This window comes from Felis catus, chromosome E1 (genome assembly GCF_018350175.1).
Source record: "Felis catus isolate Fca126 chromosome E1, F.catus_Fca126_mat1.0, whole genome shotgun sequence".
NCBI lineage: Eukaryota > Metazoa > Chordata > Mammalia > Carnivora > Felidae > Felis > Felis catus.
In genome coordinates this window covers 1,552,154-1,576,450 of record NC_058381.1, presented here as the reverse complement: position 1 = coordinate 1,576,450, position 24,297 = coordinate 1,552,154, and the positions used below count along the sequence as shown (strand labels likewise).

The following is a 24,297-nucleotide window of genomic DNA, read 5'->3' as shown; positions in this document are numbered from 1 at the left end:
GGGAGCTCTGGGTGTCCAAACCAGCAGCCTGACCATTTCTGAGTGACCTTGATCTTGAGGGCCTGGCTTCAAGCCTCAGATTATCAATAGCAATAAAGATGCCTCTCACTCCCTGGAAAGAGTCCCTTCTAGAGAGGACATCAGCATCTGCTATCTTTATGGCCCCTACCTCGTGTTAGTCATCACAAGATAGAGGATGCACTGGGCTGCCCTATCCTGGACAGAAGACATTTGGGGGGAGTGGGCAGGGGAAATGATCCTGCTTGCTCTCTCCAAGACACACCAGCCATCTGAGGATATTAACTGCTCAAAAAACTCAAGTCTGTATTTAGGTCCTCCCCTAATGCTAGCAGAATTTGGGACAAAAGTACAAACAGATGCTACACGTCCACCTAAAATTATTTAAAATTACACATCATTCCACCTGTTAACCTTAATATATTCTATTCTACCTTGACAAATGCGCATCTTCGGTGATGGGGAAGACCAGGGATTCAGAATTCCAGAAGTCCTGAGATCCATGCACTTAACTGAGGTGGTAAGGGGAGCCCTGGCGGGGCTGGACTGTTGGCCCTTGGCCCCCTTTGTCTACACTGCACCTCAAATGTCTGGTTGGTGTGCCACCTCCTACAAATACAGCTGCTGCTTAGCTACTTGGACACACGCCGCCGTCTCTGCCCTGGAGAGGATGGACCCAGGAAGAGGCCACAGCCTCCAGCCATTTGGGGGGGGGATTCTGAGGTCACAGGCTCCCAGAACTTGGTCCTGAAGGGGGGGGCACATGTGGAAGGTGGGCATGTTCCCTGCACCCTGTGGGAGGACTGTGTCCAGACAGGGCCTCGGGCAGGCTCTCCAGTCGCGTGTAAGGGCGGTACTGTCTGCACATCACCTCTCCTCTCCCGGCCCGATGAGCACGGGGACTGAGTTTGGCTGTGTCCCCATCATCTATCACAGTACCTGGTCCCTGTAAGTCACCTGGCACACAGGTGCTCAATACCAAGTACGCCAGAAACAGTTCCTCACACTTTCTTTCATTGAAGCCTTCCTCGGCCATCACCCAGATGAGCCCTTGTGAGGTTCAGGGAGGTGAAGTGACTCGCCCAAGGTCACACAGCTACAAGGGGTAGAGGCTGGATTTGCACTCACTTGGCCACCCGGCCTCCTCGCTCGGCCTTTCCTCTGTGCTGGGGCGGCGGACTGCGAGCACCACCCCCCCTCCCCTCCACAGCCCCACGGCCCCTCGGTCCCTCCATCCTTTCTGCGCCCCTCTAGCCCTCCTCCCTCCTCCCGCCCGCTCCTCCGCGCGAGGCCCCGCCCCTCCCCTCGGGCGACGTCACGTGCCGCCCGTCCCTCCCGCGCCTGCGCACTGCTTATTTCCCGCTGTCAGGATGAGGAGGCGGAGGTCGGCGCTCGGGTCCGTCTCTGCCCGCGGCTGTGGCGGCGCCGGCGGCTCCAGCCTTAGCGGTTCCTCCCTGGGCGGCGGCGGCGGCGGCTCGGTCGACGCCTCCTCCGCCAGCTGAGCCCCGCGGGAGCCCGGGACGCCGGCCGCCCGCCCGCCCCGCTCCCCGAGGCCGCCGCCCGGCCATGGCGCAGCCGGGCCCGGCTCCTCAGCCCGACGGTGAGGCGCCCACCATGGCCGGCGCGGCGGGCGCGGCCTGCCCCGCGGCGCGGGGGGACTCGGGCGGCGGGGGGCGCGCGCGGGCCCGGGGCCCCGCGGGGCGAGGCGGGCGCGCGCGCGGGGGCGGCGGGGGCGCGCGCGCGGGGGCGGCGGGCGCGGGGAGGGCCCGGCACGTGGGCCGCGCGGCGGGGAGGCTGCGGCCGGCGGGGCCTGGGCTGCGGGAGCCGACGGGACGCCCCGCTCAGGGCCCTCCCCGCGCGCGCCCCCGCCGCGGGCCGGGTGGCGTTCCCGGAGGGGCGGTGCGGCCTGATGGTAAGTGCCGGGGACCTGGGGGTCTGCAGGACCCGGACCCTCCTCTTCCCCTCCCCCCCCCAGCCCAACCCCCCTCCCCGACGGGTCTGGGCACATTTAGCCTCTTTGACCTTCGGCTTGCTCATCAAGAGAGGCTAACGCGTGCCTTTGCACTTTCTCCGCGAAGACGGCCACCTGCGTGTGCGCCAGGCCAGCAGCATCCTTGCGGGGGCATTCGGGAATAATGAGGACGGTGGTGTTGGAATGTGCGAGTCGGGGAAACGGGTCTTTTATAGCCCTTGCCCTCTTGGAAGGAGAGAGATTCCCCCCCCCCCCCCCCCAAAAAAAAATCCTAGGTCATCCAAGCTGGGTTGTCAGAGCCCTTACTGATCTTCTGGGACGTGGGCTGAGCTCAAGACTTTAGAGCTCGACCACCTCGTCCCGGGTTTTACCGCCTGGAGTTGTGTTTGGAGACCGTGTGCTGGGCCCTTGGCCAAGTGTCTAGGTGAGGAAGTTCTTTCATGTGTGTTCCTGCAGTGGGCGTGTGTGCCTAGCAGTTTCCGTGTCAGCAGTGATGCTGGCCGTGTGGCGCTGGGCGCACAGTAGGTGCTTAATAAACTTTGCCTTTGCTTGGGGTTGTCTATGTAAAAAGCCGGTTCGTTCGTGGAAAACGGAGTCTTTGTTCTTGCCTTCGGGGAGCCCGAAACAATGTTATCAGATTTTAAGGCTAGCTGCTCTCATGGAAGTGTGCTCTGGAGCCTGTTGGCCTTTGGTGTTAGGTTTTGTTAGTTGCCTATGGAGTTGATGTGCATTCCGTTTCTGTGGGAGAGACGGGAGGCATCTCTGGTGGGCACTCGCACTCGGGAGGCAAGCTGCCATGTGGTCAGGCCGCACTTCTCACCTTTTGCATTTGGTGTCAGGGAGGAAAACTGCTTTTCCACAAACCCCTCTTTGTTACTGCTGACGGAGGCGGAATACCGAGAGCTCCAGTCGCTTCTGGTTCTGATCTGGAGGGGTAGGTATGCTTAGCTGGCCGCAACCTTCCCCGGAGTTGCATGGAAATAAATGTCTGGGGCAGCTCAGGTGACACCACTGCCTGGAATAAAAATTCTCTCCTCTTTTAAAGATGGGAAACGGTCTTCCTTGTAAATAGGCAGAAATGACTAAGCACTTGAAGGAGGGTAGGAAAAATTAGCTCTAGGAAGTCTTGTATCCTTGCTATTCTTAGTACAGGTTTATTCCCTGTTTTTCAAATCCTGTGACTCTGGGGTGGGATTTAGTGTGTGTAGATTGCCATATTTATTTTCAATTAGTGTGGTAAGTGAGCAGCCACAGCCACTGTGTGCAGAAGGAGAGACAATTCAGTATTTTCGAGTGCTTTGTGTCAACGTCTTCTTAGAAGTTCATCTTGGGGATTTAATTTTTCTCTTTGGCCGAACTTAATATAGGTCACTTCTTAACACGTTAGCTTTCGGCACACTCGAATGTCTTAGCCCTGCTGAGTTTTAAAAATACATGCAGAATTCTTCTGTGTTGAATTGCCAGTAAAAGATCACTGTTTAGTTTTTTACTTTAATCTTGCCTGTCTCATTTTAGAAACAGCTGTCTTTTGGTTGATACTGTTTGTTTTCATTTGTTGACAGATCTTTGGTTTCCATGAGAATACAGTAGATGAAGAAAATAACTGATTTATGCGTAAATTCATAGGATGAAATGTAACTTTTTAAAAGCTTTTTAATTCCTTGTAAATTTATTGAAAAGGTATTTTGTTTTTTTTTGTTTTTTTTTTGCTGGTGCATCTTAGTTTATTCACTTAGAATCAAGGTGATTTTAGTAGCCAAAGAAATTTCATGTACATTTAATTATCCCATTTTATCTCGAGAATTCAAAGACTATATACAATGTACACATTTTCAGATTTTAGTATTTTAAAATCAAAGTTAAACTACATCGTAGATACATTTGCTCTGATTTTTTATTTAAAAACACTGCCTTGTAAAATTCCTCCATTAAAAAAGTATGCGTATTAAGAAAAACTAGGTCTCCTCCCATCTCCCAGAAGTCACCACTATTGTTTTTCCTTCTTGACTTTTTTCCTGTAGTTACACAGACATGCTAAATTTGCCACTGAGGTGGACAGGCTGTCCATATATAGGTCTGCAACTTGTCTGTCTCACTTAATAAATGTTAGCTGTATTTAAAATGTATTTGTAGATGGTTCTGTGGCTGTGTCCTGTGCTGTAAGTACTGAGTGCTTTATCTCAGGAGATCTTCCTACCAGGGAGATGGCTACTGCTGCTATAATGTTACTGTTTTTCCTATTTTATTGGTGAGGAAGCTGAAGCACAAAGAAGTTAAAAGTGCCTAGAGTTACCTATAGCTAGGATGTGGCGGGGAGAGGGGTGGGGGCGGATTCAAATCCAGCCCATCTGATGCCTGGGCCCTCTGGTCAGTTCGCTGGATCACAGACTACTTTCTGGGGTCAGTGTTCTGGATCTGCTTCACTCTTGTTCAGGAGTGTTTCATCCCACGCGTGTACCGTGCATGAGTTATTTGCCGGTTTTTCTACTGATGGACAAGTAGATAGCTTTCAAGTTTTTCATTATTTTATAAACGGTGCTGCAGTAGATAATCTTGTACCTGTTTTTCAGGTACTCTTTTACTTCTGTAAGATTACTGAATTCAAGGATAAGAGCTCTGAGTGGTTTAAATTTTAATAGCTATTGCTAGCTTGCTCTCAAAAAAGGCATCATTTACATGCCTGCCAGCAATATGAGAGATTGGATTTCCTTTACACTCTTACCAGCCCTGGGTAATGCCACTGTCATTTTAAATGTGTATCTTCTGATAGATAAAAAAAAAAAAAAAAAGATGATATTCTTCAATTAACAAATGTTTGCGTACCTAGTTTTTGCTGAGCTCTGCATTAGGTTCTAGGAAATTCAGTGGTGAACAAAACCAAACCAGTCCCTGCTCCTTGGCAGTGAATCAGAGGCCCCTTGACTAGATAATCCCACAGACCAGTGTAAAACTATATATTCCACAAATACGAGTGTGTGGTACTTGCCAGGCACAGTTCTGGGTATTTGGAATGCATTAGTGGGCAACACAGATCATAACTGACCCTGTCTTAGTGTGGGGAGACAGATACTAAACAAATGTAAGCAAATAGTATGGATGGTCAGGTGGTAAATGCTGTGGAAGAAAAAAAATAGTGTGAAAGGAAGGGGGACGGGTGGGTTTTAAATAGGTTAGGGTTAGGGTGGTCAGAGCCTTATTGAGGAGATGATGTTGGAGCAGAGCCTTGAAGGAGGTAGAGGTGTCAGCTGTGAGGCTGTCTGGAGGAAGAGGGTTCCAGACAGAGGGATCAGTTTTTGCCAATGTCTTGAGGAAGGGTGTGTCTGGCATGTCTGGGGAAGGGCCTGGAGGTCGGTGTGGCCAGAATGAAGTTATGGGGGGACGTGGGGGTGGGGGAGGAGGGGAGAGGAGAGCCCAGGACATGAGGTCATGGGGTGGAGGCACATCTTGTAGGCCCTAGAAGCATTGATTGGTTTTCACGATGGGGACCATTGAAAGTTTGGAGCAGACGAGTGATGTGATATGACTTAGGTTTTAAAAAACCTCTCAGGCTGCTAGATGGGCAGTAAAGGGAGGCATTCATCTAGGAAGAAGGTGATGAGGCTTAGTATAAAGAATTAAGTAATAGGAGATTACCTAAGAGGAAAAGAAAATTGTAAAGAATATAGGAATAGCAGGTGTATGGAGCAGTCAGTGCCTCTAGGCTGAGGCAGAGCACCCAGGGAAGGAATAAATCTTTAAGAGGCCACTCCCAGAACTCAGATCCAGACTCTGTTGGCCCTCTGGGAGGCCACGTCTGCAGGACTTACTGGAAATCCACTTCTGGCTTGCCGGGGGAAGCCACCTGCATCTGGAATTTATTTTTGATGTGACATAGGGATCTAATTTTATTTTTCTTCCAATTTTTTTAACATCCATTATTCACTAATTCATAAATTTGTTTGTTATAACTTCATGAGTCTCCCAACTACTAAACTTGCAGGTACTTGATCCACCAAAACACAGAAGCTCTGAGTTAGCCCCACTGTCTTAATACTCCAACATCCCAACACACACACGTCCAGAATTGTGTGATATTCTTTAATTTGTGTGTCTTACCTGGCTCCCTGTGGACAGAACTGCCTTTGAATCTTAAGGGTTCTGCTTTCTAAAATCTTGTGACTACATCTTACACTAGGTCTTTATGCAGTGAAATTTGATGTGCTTTTTTGGTATAATCATTAAATTGAGTTTCGTCTTCAGAGGAGTATTTAGTAAACATATTTGTGTGATACAGCTGTGGCAGGTAATGTGCGGGGGTGGTTACAGAAATGAATTCGAGAGCCACAGTTCTCTCAAGGATTCTGATCTCCTGAGGGAGTGGGCGGGGGTGGGGGCCGCTAATGTGAACTGAGGAGGGGCCTAGCGGTAGAAGGTCCTTCTCTGTTGGATCAGAGACGAAGCTGCTACCACCAACAAGAAGAGGTCTGCAGGGAGGTATCTTTGTTCTTTTTCCTCATTGGATAACCTGAGCCCCCCCCCCCCCCCCCCCCCCCCCCCGCCAATTGTATCAGCCTAAACTTGTGTTGCCTTTCAGGCACTGGAAGGTGTCTTTACAGAATTTTTTTGTAAAAAAAAAAAAATGGAAGTGTGGGTAGTATACAGTGTTACATTAGATCAGGTGTCCAGCACGGGGATCTGGTAAGTCTGTACATGATGCTATGATCACAAGTGATCCCGTCGGTCACCACATGACACTTTTGCAGCACCACGGACTGTTCCCATGCTGAAACTCTTGTCCCCATGGCTTATTCATTCCACACCTGGAAGCCTGGACCTCCCTCTGCCCTCCACCCATTTTGCCCCCAGCCCATCTGGCAGCCATTAGTTCTCATTCATGGGTTGGTCTCTGCTTTTTGTTACTTTAGTCATTTGTTTTTTAGGATTTTACATATAAGTAAAATCATACCGTATTTGTTTTTCTCTGACTTATTTCACTTAGCATAATACTTTTTGGGTCCATCCATATTGTCACAAATGGCAAGAGCCCGTTCTTTTTTATGGCTCCATAAAATTCCATTTTGTGTGTGTGTGTGTGTGTGTGTGTGTATACACGCATATGTGCTACATCTTTATCTGTCCATCTGTCAGTGAACACACTTGGGCTGCTTCCATATTTTAGGTATTGTAAATAATGCTGCAGGAAGCATAGGGGTACACATATGCTTTTGAATTAGTGTTTTTGTTCTCTTAGGGTGGGTAGCCAGTACAGGGATTACTGGATGATATGGTATTTCTATTTTTAATTATTCGAGGAACCTCCATACTGTTTTCCAGAGCGGCTGCACTAGTTTGCATTCCCACCGACAGTGCAGAAGGTTCTTTTTTCTCTACATTGTTGTCAACACTTGTTATTTCTTGTCTTTTTGATTCTAGCCATTCTGGCAGGTGTAAGGTGATAGCTCATTTGGTTTTGATTTGCATTCCCTAATATTAGTGATGTTGAACATCTTTTCATGTGTCTGTTGGCCATCTGGATGTCTTCTTTGGAGAAATGTCTATTCAGGTCTTCTGCCCCCCCCCCCTTTTTTCCCCCTTTTTGTAAGTGTATTTTGAGGGAGAGAGAGAGGGGGAGAGAGAGAATCCAAAGCAGGCTCCACACTGACAGCGTGGAGCCTGACATGGGGCCCTGTCTCACGAACCGTGAGATCATGACCTGAGCCAAAAGCAAGAGTTGGATGCTTAACCAACAGAGCCACCCAGGTGCCCCTCCGCCCATTTTTTAATTGAATTGTTTGTTCTTTTGGTGGTAAGTTGTAGAAGTTCTTTATGTATTTTAGATAGTAACCCTTATTGGATATATCATTTGCAAGTATCTCCTCCCGTTCACTAGGTTGCCTTTTTGTTTTGTTGGTTTCCTTGGCTGTGCAAAAGCTTTTTATTTTGATGTACTCCTAATGGTTTTTGCTTTTGTTTCCCTTGGTTCCGGAGACACATCTAGAAAAATGTTGCTGTGTCTGATGTCGGGAAATTACTGCTTGTAGTCTCTTCCAGGATTTTTATGACTTCAGGTCTCACATTTAAGTCCTTAATCCGTTTTGAGTTTATTTTTGTGTATGGTGTAAGAAAATGGTCCAGTTTCATTCTTTCGTGTGTAGGTGTCCAGTTTTCCCAACACCATTTATCGAAGAGACTGTCTTTTCCCCATTGTATATTCTTGCCTCTTCTTTCATAGATTAATTGACCATACAAGCATGGGTTTATTTCTGGGCTCTCTATTCCCTTGACCTGTGTGTCTGTTTCTGTGCCAGGACCATACTGTTTTGATGCTAGAGCTTTGTTGTATAGCTTGAAGTAGGGATTTTGATGCCTCTAGCTTTGCTTTTCTTTCTCAAGATTGCTTGGGCTGTTTGGGGTCTTTTGTGATTCCATACAAATTTCAGCATTATTCTAGTTCTGTGAAAAATGCTGTTGGTATTTTGATGGGCATTGCATTGAATCTGTAGATTGCTTTAGGAAGTATGGGCGTTTTAAGGGTATTCATCCAGTCTATGAGCATGAATGTCTTTCCATTTGTTTATGTCATCCTCAATTTCTTTCATCGGTGTTTTATAGTTTATAGGGGTCTTTCACCTCTTTCATTAAGTTTATTCCCAGGTATCTTATTTAAAAATTTATTAAAGTATTTGTTTACTTACTAAAAATTTTTTTAATGTTTATATCTGAGACACAGAGAGACAGAGCATGAGTGGGGGAGGGGGAGAGAGAGAGGGAGACACAGAATCAGAGGCTCTGAGCTGTCAGCACAGAGCCTGACGCAGGGCTCGAACCCATGAACCGCGAGATCATGACCTGAGCCGAACTGACTGAGCTACCCGGGTGCCCTTAGGTATTTTATTCTTTTTGGTGCATTTGTAATGCCTGACATTCTTTTGTTGATCTTTGTGACAGATGTCCGTTGGTAATGACTTGTGGTGGCGCCTGATGTTCTCTGGATGTGTTTTGCCTGTAGGGAGTAGTAGATACAGAGCCGTCTTCCTGAGAGGAGTCCTAACGGCTAGTTGTCTTCCCTAATGTTACAGACCAGGAAGTGAGGACTAAAGAGAGGGACGTGACCTGCCTCGTAGCAGAGCCAGTACTGGGATTTAGGGGGCGAGTGGGGCTGTCTTCTGGTTACTGCTTCTGTTTACGCAGAATGAATTCTGTCTATATGCCTCATGATGTTGCCTGAGCAGAATCCTATAATTGATGTAACTTGATTATAGGTAAAAGGCATGAGACTTTCCCAGTATCATTCCCTTTTCCTTAATACTTTCATTCTTTAAATAAATATTTTACTGTTTCTGCTTAATGCATGGCTGGCATGGTGTTGTGAATATTACAACAAAATAGAAATGCTCCTTTCATTATGGACTGGAAGTCTGGTGGTGAATACAGACTCCATGTGGAAAGGGCATTTTGTCTGGCTGATGGTGCTGTCCCCAGCGCACTGTTTGCCATAGAATACACATGAGCTATAGGTTTTCGTTGCAAGAAAGTCAAAGGACAATGTGCTATTACAATAATGGAGCTTTTATTCATTTACAGCATTTTGACAACACATAGTGGAGCTTCTTGTTTATTTTTAAATTTAGAGAGAATGAGCTGGGGGGGGGGGGAGAGAGAGAGAGAGAGAGAGAGAGAGAGAGAGAGAGAGAGACAGAATAAATGAATCTGAAGCAGACTCCACGCTCAGGGCAGAGCCTGATGCGGACTCAATCCTACCACCCTGGTCATGACCTGAGCTGCAATCAAGAGTCAGATGCTCAGCCAACTGAGCCACCCAGGTGCCCCTAAGATTTTATTTTTAAGTAATCGCTACACCCAACACGGGGATGGATTGTGTAACCCCGAGATCGAGAGTCACATGCTCTACCTACCGACTGGGCCATCCAGGTGCCCCTTTGGAGAAGTGTCAGGTTTGCAGCAAGGTTGAGCAGAAAGAACCGTTCCTTATACCCTGTACCCCGCCAGACGCCCCACCACCAACATTCCACCTCCGTGTGGTACGTTTGTTGCAGTCGGTGAACCTGCACATGGTTCTCACCCAGAGTCTGTCATTTATATCAGGGGTCGCTCTTGGTGTGGTACATCCTGTGCGTTTGGACGCATGTACGGTGAGCTGTATCCATTGGCTGTTGTATACAGTACGCGTTTTTGCTGCCCTAAGAATCCCGTGTCCCACCTGTTCGTGCCTCTTTCCCCCTAAATCCTTGGCAACCACTGATCTTTTTTTTCGCTGCTTCCATACTTTTGCCTTTTCAAGAATGTCATATAATTGGAATCCTCCACATTGGCTCTTTTCACATAGCAGTATGCATTTAAGGTGCCTCCATGTCTTTTTGTGGCTTTTCAGCACCGATTACTGTTGCGCCGTGTGGATGTTCCAGTTTATCCCTTCACTGTGGAAGGACGTCGTGGTTGCTTCCAAATCTGGGCGATCATGAGTAAAGCTGCGTAATGCAGATTTCTGTGTGGATGTAGTTTTCAGCTCATTTGGGTGAAACCATGGAGTGCAATTGCTGGGCCGTGTGGGAAGAGTAGGAATGCGTGAGAGTTCCCATGCTTTACACGCTCAGCAGCGTTTGGTGTTGTCTGTGCTTGGGGTTTTGTCCATTCTAGTAGGTGTGCAGTGGTGTCTCGTGTTAATTTGCAGTTTTCTAATGACAGGTGATGTGATATTGAGCGGCTTTTCATATGCTTATTTGCCATCGCTCTATCGTTTGTGAGGTGTCTGTTCAGAATTTTACTTATTTTTTTTTAATTATTATTTTTTTCCAACGTTTTTTTATTTATTTTTGGGACAGAGAGAGACAGAGCATGAACGGGGGAGGGGCAGAGAGAGAGGGAGACACAGAATTGGAAACAGGCTCCAGGCTCCAAGCCATCAGCCCAGAGCCTGACGCGGGGCTCGAACTCACGGACCGTGAGATTGTGACCTGGCTGAAGTCAGACGCTTAACCGACTGCGCCACCCAGGCGCCCCAAACTTATTTTTAATTTTAATATTTTTTTAACATTTATTCACCTTTGAGAGAGAAAGAGAGAGAGAGAGAGAGAGACAGACAGACAGACAGACAGACAGCATGAGTAGGGGGAGGGGCAGAGAGAGAGGGAGACACAGAATCTGAAGCAGGCTCCAGGCTCTGAGCTGTCAGCACAGAGCTCGACGCAGGCCTTGAACCCATAACCGTGAGATCACGACCTGAGCCGAAGTCGGACGCTTAACCGACTGAGCCACCCAGGCGAATTTTGGCCCATCTTTTAATCAGGTGGTTCATTTTCTTAACTGTGGAGTTTCAAGGTTTCTTTTTATATTTTGGATAACCGTCCTTTATCAGATGTGTCTCTTGCAAGTATTTTCTCTGAGTCTGTGGCTTGTTCTCGCTTCCTTGACAGTGTCTCTTGCAGAGCAGAAGTTTTTAATATTAACGAAGTCCAGCTTATCAATTATTTCCTTCATGGATTCCACCTTTGGTGTTGAATCTGAAAAGTCATTGCTGTACCCAAGGTCATCTAGGTTTTCTCCTGTGGTTTTGCTCTAGGAGTTTTATAGTTGTGCATTTTACATTTAGGTCTGTGACTCATTTTGAGTTAATTTTTGTGAAGGTTGTAAGGTCTCTATCTAGATGATTCTTTTTTTTTCGATGTGGCTATCCAGCTGTCCCAGTGCTATTTGGTGAAAAGACTGTCCTCTCTGTTGAACTGTCTTTCCTTCTTTGTCATAGATCAGGACGGTATTTGTGTGGCTCTGTTTCTCGTGCTGTTTGTTCCTTTGCTGCATTTGTCTATTCTTTCATGCTATGTGTTCTTAAATTTCTTTTTTCTTTTTTTCAAAGAGAGAGTCCCCTTTTTTTTTTTTAAAATTTTTATCTTTTTTAAGGTGGGAGAAGCAGAAGGAGAGAGAGGGAGAGAGAGAGAGAATCTTAAACAGGTTCCCCCAACGGGGAGCCCCGCCGGGACCTGATCTCATGACTGTGAGCTCATGACCCGAGCCAAAAATCAACAGTCGGGTGCTCAATCGCCTGAACCACCCAGGCGCCCCTAAGTTTCTTAGTTAAAAACTTGGGGGTGGCACCTGGGTGGCTCAGTCGTTTGAGCACCTGACTCTTGATTTTGGCTCAGGTCGTGATCCCCAGGGTCCTGGGATCAAGCCCTGCATCGGGCTCTGCACTGAGCGTGGAGCTTGCTTGAGATTCTCTTTCTCCTCCTCTGCCCCTCCCCTGCTTGCATGCTCTCTCTAAAATAAAAATAAGAAGAAGAAATTTTTGCATTGGAAAATGCATAAATGTCCGTGGTAAAATAATTCGTAATATCTAACATGAGAGGAAAAGTCCATATAAGCTCATCCCTCAGATAAGCACTGTTAAAGGCCTGGTATATGTCTTTCCCAGTTTTTAAAAATTGTACTCATTCTGATGATTTAAAAGTGGAATCGTGCTGGCTATGCCATTCTCAAGCTTCACTTTGTTTTTGATATAGATTATGTCATCGGTTTTGAAATAGGTATTAATTTTTGTGGTTACACAATATAGATGCATTATGATTTTTCAAATTAAGTTCCCATTGAGAAATACTTGTGCCATTACAGTAATGCTGCAGTGAATACCCTTGTACCTGTTTTTGCACACTCATGTGAGTGTTTTTTGTGGTATAAATTCCTCGAACTGGAATTACTGAGTCAGAGAATGTGCACATTTAAAAATGTAATGACAAATCCAAATTCTCTTTCAGAAAGGTTCGACAGTTTACAGGCTCCCCGTCAGGGCATGAGAAAGAATGTCTAGCTCCTTAATTTCACAAATTAAGTTCTTTGCATAGGGGGGAGTTGACTTCTTTGTCCCGTGTGTAGCAGGTGCAGCATAAATTTCCCCCAGTTTTTTTAAATTCAAAAAAATTTTTTAATGTTTATTCTTGAGAGAGAGAGACGGAGCACAAGTGGGGGAGGGGCAGAGAGAGGGGGAGACACAGAATCCGAAGCAGGCCCCAGGCTCCGAGCTGTCAGCACAGAGCCTGACACAGGGCTCGAACTCACAGGCTGGGAGATCATGACCTGAGCTGAAGTCGGACGCTCAACTGACTGAGCCACCCAGACACCCCTCCCCCAGTTTGTTTTTTAATTTTGAGATGTTTTGGCAAATGGAAGTATTTTAATTTTTATGTGAATTAAAAGTTTTTCCCTTTATAGCTTCTGGATTTACTTCTACCTCTTTGTGGTCTAGTATTTGCTTTTAAGTATTTGATCACCCTGGGATTTATTTTGATGTAAGGACTGAGATAGGAATCCAGCTCCTACAATTTATTTTCAAATGGCTAACCAGAACTTCTTGTACCATGTGGTGATTAATCCATTTCTCTCTATTGATTTTGAAATGCCACTGTTTATGATATGCTAACTATCCAGGAATACTTGAGTCCATTTCTGGATTGTATTTTGTTCTACTAATTTATCTATTCCGGTGTAATACCATATAATAACAATTGCTGTACCTATACTTTTCTAACGTTTTAGTATTTTAAGAGCCAGGAACCCCTCATTGTTCATCTTCTCAAGTTTTCCCCCGCTACTCTTTGGTATTTATTAATTCAGATAAAATTTGGAATGATCACATTAAGTCTGCCCACCATGCTCCCCTTTCCTGCCCCCCCCCCATAAAAGGCCTGTAGAGAAAAGCTCATTGATTGAGTTTAAAAAGTAAAGATATCTCCAACAAAAATCTTTACAATTAAAGTGCCTTATGAGACTTTAAATGAATTAAGTATATTATTACTCCTTCAGATTCTTAAAATTTTTTTTAATGTTTATTTTTGAAACCGAGAGACAGAGTGTGAGCTGGCAAGGGGCAGAGAGGGAGGGAGACACAGAATCCGAAGCAAGCTCCAGGCTCTGAGCTGTCAGCAGAGCCCGATGCAGGGCGCGAACTCACGAAGTGTGAGATCATGACCTGAGCCAAAGTGATGCTCAACTGACTGAGCCACCCAGGCGCCTCGATATAATAGTATTTTTATAGGATGCTCTTCCCACTTACGGGAAGAGATGTTCATGATCTATTCAATAATCTTTTTTTTTTAATGTTTATTTATTTTTTTGAGAGAGAGAAAGAGAGAGCGTGAGTGGGAAGTGCAGAGACAGAGGGAGACACAGAATCTGAAGCAGGCTCCAGGCTCTGAGCTGTCAGCACAGAGCCGGACAGGAGGCTGAAACTCATGAACCATGAGATCATGACCTGAGCTGAAGTCGGATGCTTAACTGACTGAGCTCCCCAGGTGCTCCTTAAATAGTGTTATTTTTAATGACTGTGTAGTATTACATTGTATGGATTCCCTAATATGTGTAATATTCTCCATGAATATTTAAGTTTTCAATTTTTTTCTATTACAGATAGCACTGTAGTAAACTTCCTGACACATACGTTTCTAAACATTTGTGCAGATATTTCCCTCAGTAAATCTGTAGTTGTTTCAAAGGTTGTGTACATTTAAAATTTGTACTTTTAAAATATGTACTTTTGATACATATACACTTTGATGTATTCTTTTTTTTTTTTTTTTAACGTTTATTTATTTTTGAGACAGAGAGACAGAGCATGACCAGGGGAGGGCCAGAGAGAGAGGGAGACACAGAATCTGAAACAGGCTCCAGGCTCCGAGCTGTCAGCACAGAGCTTGATGCGGGGCTCGAACTCACAGACCGTGAGATCATGACCTGAGCTGAAGTCGGCCGCTTAACCGACTGAGCCACCCAGGTGCCCCCATTTTGATGTATTCTTATGTGTTAGGAATACTTCTCTCAGAGCAATTGGAAATCCAATCTCTAGTGGCTTACACAAGTAAAGGATTCAGTTTGTGTTTGTGTGTTTGTGTGCGTGTGTAGCAAGTTCAGAAGTAAAGAAAGCAGTCCAGGGCAGGTTCAACTGCTCGAGGATGGCGATGGTCCAGGTTTCTTCTTTTCCTCTCCTCCCATGTGAACCTGCTTGTTTATTTTGAGAGGGAGAGAGAGAGCATGCAAGCAAGCAGGGGAGGGGCAGAGAGGAAGAGAGAATCCCAAGCAGACTCTGTGCTGATAGTGCAGAGCTCGCTGTGAGGCTGGATCCTGCCAACTGGGAGATCATGACCTGAGCCGAAATCGAGAGTCAGACGCTCCATTGTCTGAGCCACCCAGGTGCCCCTGCAGGTTCAGTTCTGATTACCCCTTGGGAGTATTTATTCCTTTAGGTCTTTTAGTATTTCCTTTATTATGTTGGTTGGATCCTCTCCTTAAGGCACATGGATCATCCTTATATCGGACGTTTTTGTTTCAGGCCTTTTTGATCTGTTTCATAATATTAATGTATTTCTTAATGTTGGACAAATTTTTGTATACTTGGGATAAACTCAAGTTGGTTGTTCTAACTAGTATGCATCTAGATTCGATTTGCTAATGTTTTAATTGTTTTGCAATTATATTCGTAAGTGCAGTTGGCCTGTGTTTCCATTTTGGAACTACCTTAGGTTTTGGTGTCTTGATTATCCAAGCCTGGTAAAATAAACTGGGAAATATTGTATCTTTTACTATACTGAGGAAAGTTTAAATAATGTAGGAAATATTTATTCCCTATAGATTTGATAGAATTTGTTTTGTTTTCTGTGAGGTTTCATCTTGAAATTGTAAAGCTCCTTTGTAATCTTTTTGGTCATTTTTCTATTGTTAGACAGTCAACATTGTTGCAATTAGTATCTGATTACTCTTTTAGGATAAATTCTTGTTAGTGACATTGCTTGATTAAAGAATATACAGACTTTTAAGACTTTTTTTAAATGTTTAGTGTTGAGATAGAGACAGAGCGTGAGCCAGAGAGGGGCAGAGAGGGGGATGGAGACACAGAATCTGAAGCAGGCTCCAGGTTCTGAGCTGTCAGCACAGAGCCCGATGTGGGGCTCAAACCCATGAACCGTGAGATCATGATCTGAGGCAAAGTCAGACGCTTAACCGACTGAGCCACCCAGGCGTACCCAGCTTTTAAGACTTGTTGTTGACTACCACATAATCACCTGTCTTGAAATAGACCCTGGATTTGTTTTAATCAGGTACAGTAAGGTGACAGATACAGAGACAACTGCCTTTGAAAGAAGAGTTTATTACTTACGGTCGCCAAGAGGGAGGCATGCTGTGTCTTGCAGGGTCCCATGGAAAAAGGCCAGGTCACATAGGCAGAAGGAGCACGGGGAGAGCATGGCCTAAACCCTTCATTGTCTCCGTGGAAGGGAACAGGTGGGACAGAGGAGGCGAGATTGAACAAGGTTAGGATTGTATGGTTTGAACGATGTCAGAGTGCTCTGGTCTATGGGGGTTGTCTCTGGTTTTCTGATACCTGGCCGTGCATGGGGTTTAGGGCAGGGGGAAGTACCGGCTTGGTGTGTAAGAGTTAGATCAGTGAGGTAGTTGTAGTGTGGACTTGGGATTAGTTGGTTTGCATGCGGTAGGCATGTTCATAGGTGCATCATTACCTAGAGGAATTAGCCAGCCCTGGGAGGGGCAGTCCCTTCCTGGCAGCGGGGCTCCATGATGTTAAAGCCTCATAAAATATGGAAATCAAAAAATGTTAATTACACCATCCTTTAAGATTATAGTCTTTTGTGCTCCCACCAGCAGTGCCTGAGCACGCCAGCACTAAGTAGTGGTGTCTTAAAAAAAAAATCCCCCAAAAGTTGGCTGGTGAGCAGGAGTCTTGTTCAGATTTGCATTTCTTTGGTTTCTGTTCGGCTTTTGCAAAGGATCTATCTTTATCCTTTAACCATTAGGTCATGTTTGTCTCTTTATTGTTCATTAAGAGTATTTCATATGAAGGCATTACTCCAGCAAGTCTAGGTATTTTTTCGGGTGTGAAACTTTGTTGCCATCAGTCTGAATTAGTTTGGCAAAGTGATCAAAGGAGAGCAAGTGATGGTGTTGGGAGGGCGTCACCTGTACAGGTGGAAACGTCACCTGCCTGTGGACCACGTCCACTCTTTCAACAGCCTTAAAGGTTGTGCACAAGACACTTGTGGATGAAACCTTCTCTTTATTCTCATCACCAGAGTATTTCTTGTGTGGTGATTAAGAAAGTGAAAACCTTTTTGTTTGATTATTACTGAGTGACCTGGTTGAATTTGGGACAAGAAATGAAATTATTTCCTTTATGCGCTGTCTTCTTGCATTAAAAGACGTTTTTAAACTTTGAAAAATACCCATGGATATTTTAATTTTTTTAAAATGTTTTTATTTATGTTTGAGACAGACAGAGCATGAATGGGGGAGGGGGCAGACAGAGAGACCCAGAATCTGAAGCAGGCTCCAGGCTCCGAGCCGTCAGCACAGAGCCCGACATGGGACTTGAACCCCTGAACCGTGAGATCGTGACCTGAGCTGAAGTCGGACAGTTAGCTGACTGAGCCACTGAGGCACCCCATCCCATGGATGTTTTATACGCGGTGTTTGCACAGTTTTGGTAGGATGGCTGGGTCTTGCCTGCACGTGTGCAGTATTTCCATCAAACTTCATTCTGCTGTGACATGGAGAGTGTCGGTAAGGGTCGGTGCAGCACGGAGAGGACGCCCGCGGAGCTTTGGGGACCCGCTGTCGATCTGGACGGGCCTCTGCACAGTAGGGACCGTTGACCTGTTGTCTAGACTGGCACTCCGCTTTGTGAGTTGATGGCAGATCGCTCGCCTTTGTCACTTTTGACCTCCGGGCTGGATACTTCGTTGTGCAGGGCCCCCCTGTATGCCCTAGGGTGTGTAGCAGCATCTGTGGCCTCTGCCCAGTGGGTGCCGGGATGCCTCCCCCATGCTGTGAGGCCCAGAAACGGTTCCCACCTCGCCAGATGCCCTCTGGGGAGCAGAGTCACCTCCAGTTGAGAGTCACTGGTTTATGACCAACTGCTTTCAGATCCCCCTTTACCATTCCGATGTAAAATTATGCACACGATTAACAAAATAATCTGACAGTATAATGCCCTTACTGTAAGGGAAAGTAATTTGTAAGTAAGTAATGTATTTCAGCATGTAAGTGACCAGTGTGATTCAATGAAAGAGAAGCCCTAGGAGGTGGTCTGAACACCTGATTCTAGTTCCCACTCATGTGACGAGGGAATGTTCTGTGTTCATCTCCTGTGTTAAATACCTGTGGTCACAGGGAGGTCTGTCTGGGCCTTGGCAGGTCAGCATTTCACCCCCTGCCCCCCCCCCAGTATTAATGTCAGTGCTCTCTCCTTGAAATGTTTTACCTGTTGGTTTCTCATGTCACCATCTAGGGACATAGAATTACTTTTCTTTATGCACTTGTAGGCACGTTGGCTATTTACCAAAGTTTCGATCCCTCTTATGTATGACCTTGATGTTTCTGAAAAGCTCATAAATAATGCATTCAACTTGCCTTATAAATAAAATATAAACTCTGTATTTTTATATATTTATGAAGAACTTTTTTCTGATAAGTAACTTCCAATGTCAATTTTGTAGTTAGATGGTAGCCTTTTTATACCACAAGTGTAGGCAGATAGGAAATTACATCTACATTTTAGGTTTTCTGTGTTATAATGAAGAACTGTGTACATAGGGAATTTGAATTTATAGTATGATAAAACATGATTCTAAGAAAGGTTTGACTTTTTCCCTATACGTGATAAATCTTTTATCTTTATTATTATTTTTTTTTAACATTTATTCATTTTTGAGAGAGAGCGTGAGCAGGGGAGGGGCAGAGAGAGAGGGAGACACAGAATCCGAAGCAGGCTCCAGGCTCTGAGCTGTCAGCACAGACCCTGACGCGGGGCTCGAACTCACGAGCCGTGAGATCATGACCTGAGCCAAAGTTGGATGCTTAACTGACTGAGCCACCTCGGCGCCCCCTCATATGATAAATCTTAAGATTCGAAACCAATTACTACTTTATATTAAAGGAATGGGTAATAACCAGAAACAATTAAATTTTTTGACTAAATAGTTCTCCATTGTGACTTGTGTGTGTGAATGTGTATAAAAGCCCCATTATCTGGAATGGTGGGGGAATGATGTTTTATGAGCATATTATTTTTCAGCTAATTTAGACTTAAGCTGTCAACACAGAAGAGGCAAGACTTAAAAAAAAAAAAATAACCCTATGAGTCCTTTCTCTGGAACATTGTAAACACCTGAGAGGTAAAAAGATGCGTAGGTAGACCCCCTGCCCTCCACTTGTCCACGTGTCGTGACTGTCGGTGTGCAGCAAGTCTTGTTTTTTCTGTAACCCTCTCTCTACCTCCTCTCCTGGATTTTTGGATGGCAAATCTCAGGCATGCGTGCTTTCATTTGGAAATAGTTTGGTATGTATGTAAACATAGCTACAGTACCATTATAACACCTAAAAACTAAAAACAGTTCACGATAATTCTTCATCACCAAATGCCCAGGCGGGTCATGGCTAAAATTTTTTCCTCTGTCTCAGTTTAAAAAGTTGAATTTGTTCAAATCAGGATCCAGAATAAGGGCCATTCTTAAAATCGGTTGATGCGTCTGGTCTCTTTTTGTCCCTTATAATTCATTTGTTGAAGAAATCCATCCCGTCGCTATGTTCACTCTTGGAACTTGCTAATTGTGTCCATATTTTGGTGTTCTCCATATGCTTCTGCCTTCTGTGTTTCCTCTAAATTGGAAGTTAGATCTAAAGTCATAATCAGGGGTCCCTGGGTGGCTCTGTTGGTTAAGTGTCTGACTTTGGATCAGGTCATGATCTCGTGGTTCGTGAGTTTGAGCCCCATGTTGGGCTCTGTGCTGACAGCTCAGAGCCTGGAGCCTGCTTTGGATTCTGTGTGTGTGTGTCTCTCTCTCTCTGCCCCTCTCCCACTTGTGCTCTGTCTCAAAAAAACCCCATTGAAACATTAAAAAAAAATACAGGAAACATTAAAAAAATTTTCAAGTCATAGATCTGGGTTTTTTGGTTTGCTACATGGTTTTGTTATCTTGTGTGTGTGTGTGTGTGTGTGTGTGTGTGTGTGGTGGTTTTGTTTTGCTTTTTTTTTTGTTTTTAAGTTTAAGAGACAGAGAACACCAGCAGGGGAGGAGCAGAGAGAGAGGGAGAGAGGGGATCCCACGCAGACTCTGAGCTTGAACGCATGTACCCCGAGATCATGACCTGACTCAAAATCAGGAGTGGGTGCTCAACCGACTGAGCCACCCAAGCGCCCCTCGTTTTGCCTTTTTAAAGACTGTCTCAGAGTAGAGTAGTGTGTACGTCTGTCGGGGGCACGTCGTGTCAGGTTGTCTCTTTTTGGGATGTGAGGCCATTGATGATCATTTCCTAGATTTCTCCATTCAGTAGGGTTTGTAAACAGTAATTAATAGCTGTCTACGTCTATAAAGAAAAATTCTCCGTGTGGTTTTGCTACCTTAAGGTATAGTGTGTGTGGGATTTGGGCGATAAAGGAGTGATACTTTAGCCTGGGGAGTTTTCAAACTAACGACCTGGTTGCCCAGAATCCTTCAAAGGTGAGCAGTCAGATTCTTTTTTCCTTTATGCATGAAGAATATGTGGATTTAAATAATGTGTATTTGTGTTTTACTTCGTTATAGTTATTTTGGTTGGTTGTATTAGTTTACTACAGCTCCCCCAATAAATCACCACAAACGGGATGACTTACAACAACAGAAATTCACGGTCTCACGGTTGAGGAGGCCAGAAGTCCTGGATCAGTATCTCTGGGCCGGAGCATCAGGCGTCGGCAGGGCTGTGCTTCCTCCAGAGGCTCTAGGGGGCGTCAGGTCTGGTCTCTTCAGCTGCCGGTGGCTGCTGGCATCCCCTGGCCACCTGGCTCCATGCCTGCCTGGTTGTCCTGTCGCCTGGTCCTCTGTGTGTCTCACAACGCCCGTTTCTTTCTTGTAAAGGTGCATATAGATTGCGTTTGGGGCCCACTGGGTAATCCACAAACTCCTGAAGATCCTCAGTCGTGTCTTTTGCCATATAAGGTTAATATTTTAGGTTCTGAGGATTAGGAAGTGAACATGTCTTGGGGGGGAGCGGTGGTACTTTGATGTTCAAATGATCTCTTTGGCCCACCGTATCCTCTAAGACTCCTAAGTCCTGTGACACGACCCCAGTAGATGCCAAGGTGTTTCAGGTTTGTTCTGTACACTTCCTGTCCCAGGCCTGGAGTCGGTCTTTTTTTTTTTTCCCTGAGGAGGCCTAGTTCCTTGTAGTGGGAAACTGTATTTAGAGACCACATTCTGGGTGCCAGGATGTAGCATGTATTACTGTTCCAAAATAAATTACACGTTTCACCCTGTTTCCTTAAACAACGTGGGCTGGACATCATTAAATCTTTTATCAACGATTTATTATTACGGGTATGAGCTTGGGGACTGAGCCGTAAGCTGGTGACTTTTCCAGTGCTGGTGTATTTTGAACTTACGTTTGTTTGCTTTTATATTAAACGGTATGAGATTTTAGTTCGGCTCTAGCTATGGTTTTTTTTCCTCTGTGACCCAGGCCTCCTGATGTCCGTGAGGTCTGTTTCTCTCTTCTGAGGCTTTTCAACGTACTGTCTGCAGTCCTGTCTAAACTCTGCTTTTTCTCTGTGCTTGTTCTCTGTCCAACTCCAAGAAAACTAAGGGTTATTAGGAGATAAAATCAGATCTTACAGAGTATATTAACACTAAGTCGGACAGGAAGAGAAGTCTGCTTCTCAGCTAAGTATTTAAATGCATCTGTTTTTCATTCTTCTTAACTGTGAAGACTGGGGGTGGGAGGGCAGGGCGGTGGTTGTGTGTGGAGGGGTATTCGGGCTTTGCTGCGTGGTCAGCGTGGCCAAACCTCTAGTTAAAGCTTCAATAAAGGCATTCATTTTTTTGAATTTGAAGACCAAGGTTTAACCTGTAGCATTTTAAAAAATAAACTTTATTTGAGGATAGTTGTGGACTCACAGAAAAGTTGGGAAGAGGGTACAGGGTTTTCATGCTGCACACGTGGTGTCCTCCGTTAATAACAGCGTGCTTTAGTACGGTACGTTCGTCAAGTTCGTGAACTTAATGCTGATACGTTATTCTGAACCAAAGTCCATGGTGTGTTCAGATTTCCTCAGCTTTTTCTCAGTGTCCTTTCCGTGTGCCTAGACCCTGTCTGGATAGCGCATTACATTCAGTCCCTGTTTCTCCTCTCGCTGGACTGACAGTTTCTCTGACTTTGTTTTTGGTGAGCTTACCGTCGTCAGGAAGGACTGGTCAGGTGTTTTGTAGACGGTCTCCCCAGTTGCAGTCTGTCCCACGTTTTCCTCATGGTTAGACTAGCATGGTGGGTTTTCGGAAGAGGACCACCCAGGGTGGGGTGCCACCCTCGCTGGGGCCGGTCGTGTCGTCAGCACTGATGGCAGCCTTGACTTGCCTGCTGAGCATGTGTGTTACCGATTCCGGGAGCTGAAGTCCCCCCCCCCCCGCCCCCATCCACCTCTTCCTCTCTTTGGTACCTCTTCATATGTACTCTCTGGAAGGAAGTCCATACGTGCCCCCCACGTAGTGTTATGAACTAAACCAACCAGATTGGTGATAAGCAGATTTTTCCAGGGCATTTCCTGTCTTTTAACCAGTGTTCCTTCCTTGTGGATTAATTTTTTAAGTCCATGCCCAGCGCCCCACGAGCAGCCTCTCCGAGATGGTGGTGGGAGCGGCAGTGTGCTGTGTCCTCTCCGTGTTTGTGTTCTCTGCTGCGAACACAACTGTTTGCTTTCAGGCCACAGGGCACCTCAGAGAAGATAGGAGGTAGTTGACAGAGTCCTCGGGAGGGCGGGACAAGTAAGTCCCAGGCCACTGGTTCTCAGCCTTTAGCATGAATCTAAGGGCCCCATGCCCAGAATTTCTGATTCCAGGGTCTGGGACTGGCTCTGAGGATTTGCGCCCTTATTATTGTTATTATTATTTTTTAACGTTTGCTTATTTTTGAGAGAGAGAGACAGAGACAGAATGCAAGTGGGTTGGGGCAGAGAGAGAAAGGGAGACACAGAATCCGAAGCAGGCTCCAGGCTACGAGCTGTCAGCACAGAGCCTGACGCAGGGCTCGAACTCACGAGCTCTGAGATCATGACCTGAGCCAAAGTCGGAGGCTCAACCGACTGAGCCACCCAGGTGCCCCGGATTTGCGCTTTTAACGAGTTCCCAGGCAGTGGTGGTCTCAAAGCCACACTTCGACGGTCATGCTCTGGGCCCAGTTTGAGGGGGACAGCAGGAAGCTGCCGCAGGACTGGCCCGGCAGGCGGCTGTTTTCTGTGCTGCTGCCAAGCGCATGGAGCTCCACTTCCCAGGGTGCCACCCCCCCCCCCCCACACACACACACCGGGTCAGCCGCTGACGGCCTCACGGGAGCCGGAGCGGAACCTCCTTTCCTCCTTCCTCCCGGCTCGGGTCTGGGGTCGCGTTCGAGCGCGTCTCCTCCGAGGGGCTTCTGGTTTTGGGGGAGGACGGGCCTCCGGGGAGCCACGGTCTCTGGAGGCGGAGAGGCTGTTGGAAAGATGGGATGGCGGGCGGCCGTGGGGACGTCAGTGGTGGGCCCCAGGGAACGTCTGCCCGGCCGAGGGATGTTCCAGGGCGGCCCCACTTCCTCTCCTGAGAGCAGTAGCGGCCTGCGGACTGCAGCCGAGCGGCAGCGTGCCGGGTGAGAGCGCCAGGGTTCCAGGACCGCTGACCTCGGGGTCCCAGTTGGCCGCGAAGGACGGGGCCACTTGGAGCGGGCTGGCGGATTGGGAGAACGAGAGGGTCGGAGAGGCAGAGGTCAGGACAGGCGCCCGGATGGCCGGGGAGCCCAGCAAGCCCCGAGGGGCAGTCCCGGCCACAGAGATGGAGGTTTTCTAGCAGCCACGGTAAAAGGGTGAAAAACCAAAACCAAACAAACCTCCCAGTGGAAAAACAGGCGACGTTAGTTTTTTAAAACAACAGCTTTATCGATTCCGTTCACGAGCCATTGTATTCACCCGTTTTAGAACGTAGGGTTCTCTGGATTTTAGAATTTCTGCAGAGCCATGCGCCCATCACCACTAATTCTGGGAGAATCTTGTCACCTCAGAAAAAGCCCTGGACCACCCGCAGCCACTCCCCTCCCTACCCTGCCTCCCGCAGACCCTGGCACCCACTTACCTCCTCTGTCTCTACGGGTCTTCCTGTTTTCGGGTATTACTTAGAATCAGACTCTATGTAGCTTTTGGTGCCTGGCGTCATTCAGTTAGCATGACGTTTTCGGGGGCCATCCATCTTCCAGCGTGTTGGGACTGAGTTCCTTTTCACGGATAAATGATCTTCTCTGCTATGAGTACCACA

At 46.4% G+C, this 24,297-nt stretch overlaps 1 protein-coding gene across 3 annotated transcripts in view; it reads left to right on the top strand.

Annotated features, from left to right (window-relative positions):
* Window positions 1–1,372: 1,372 nt before the first annotated feature.
* The window catches only part of RABEP1 (rabaptin, RAB GTPase binding effector protein 1), a 102,185-nt gene continuing 79,260 nt past the window's right edge, over window positions 1,373–24,297 (top strand). For 2 of the 3 annotated variants that reach the window (XM_045044490.1, XM_023244630.2), the window contains exon 1: window positions 1,373–1,618. In XM_045044490.1, the coding sequence (XP_044900425.1) occupies window positions 1,585–1,618 (34 nt within the window). In that variant the 5' untranslated portion in view covers window positions 1,373–1,584. The remainder of the gene's footprint in view (window positions 1,619–24,297) is intronic. The other variant, XM_023244631.2, reaches the window with a different exon arrangement.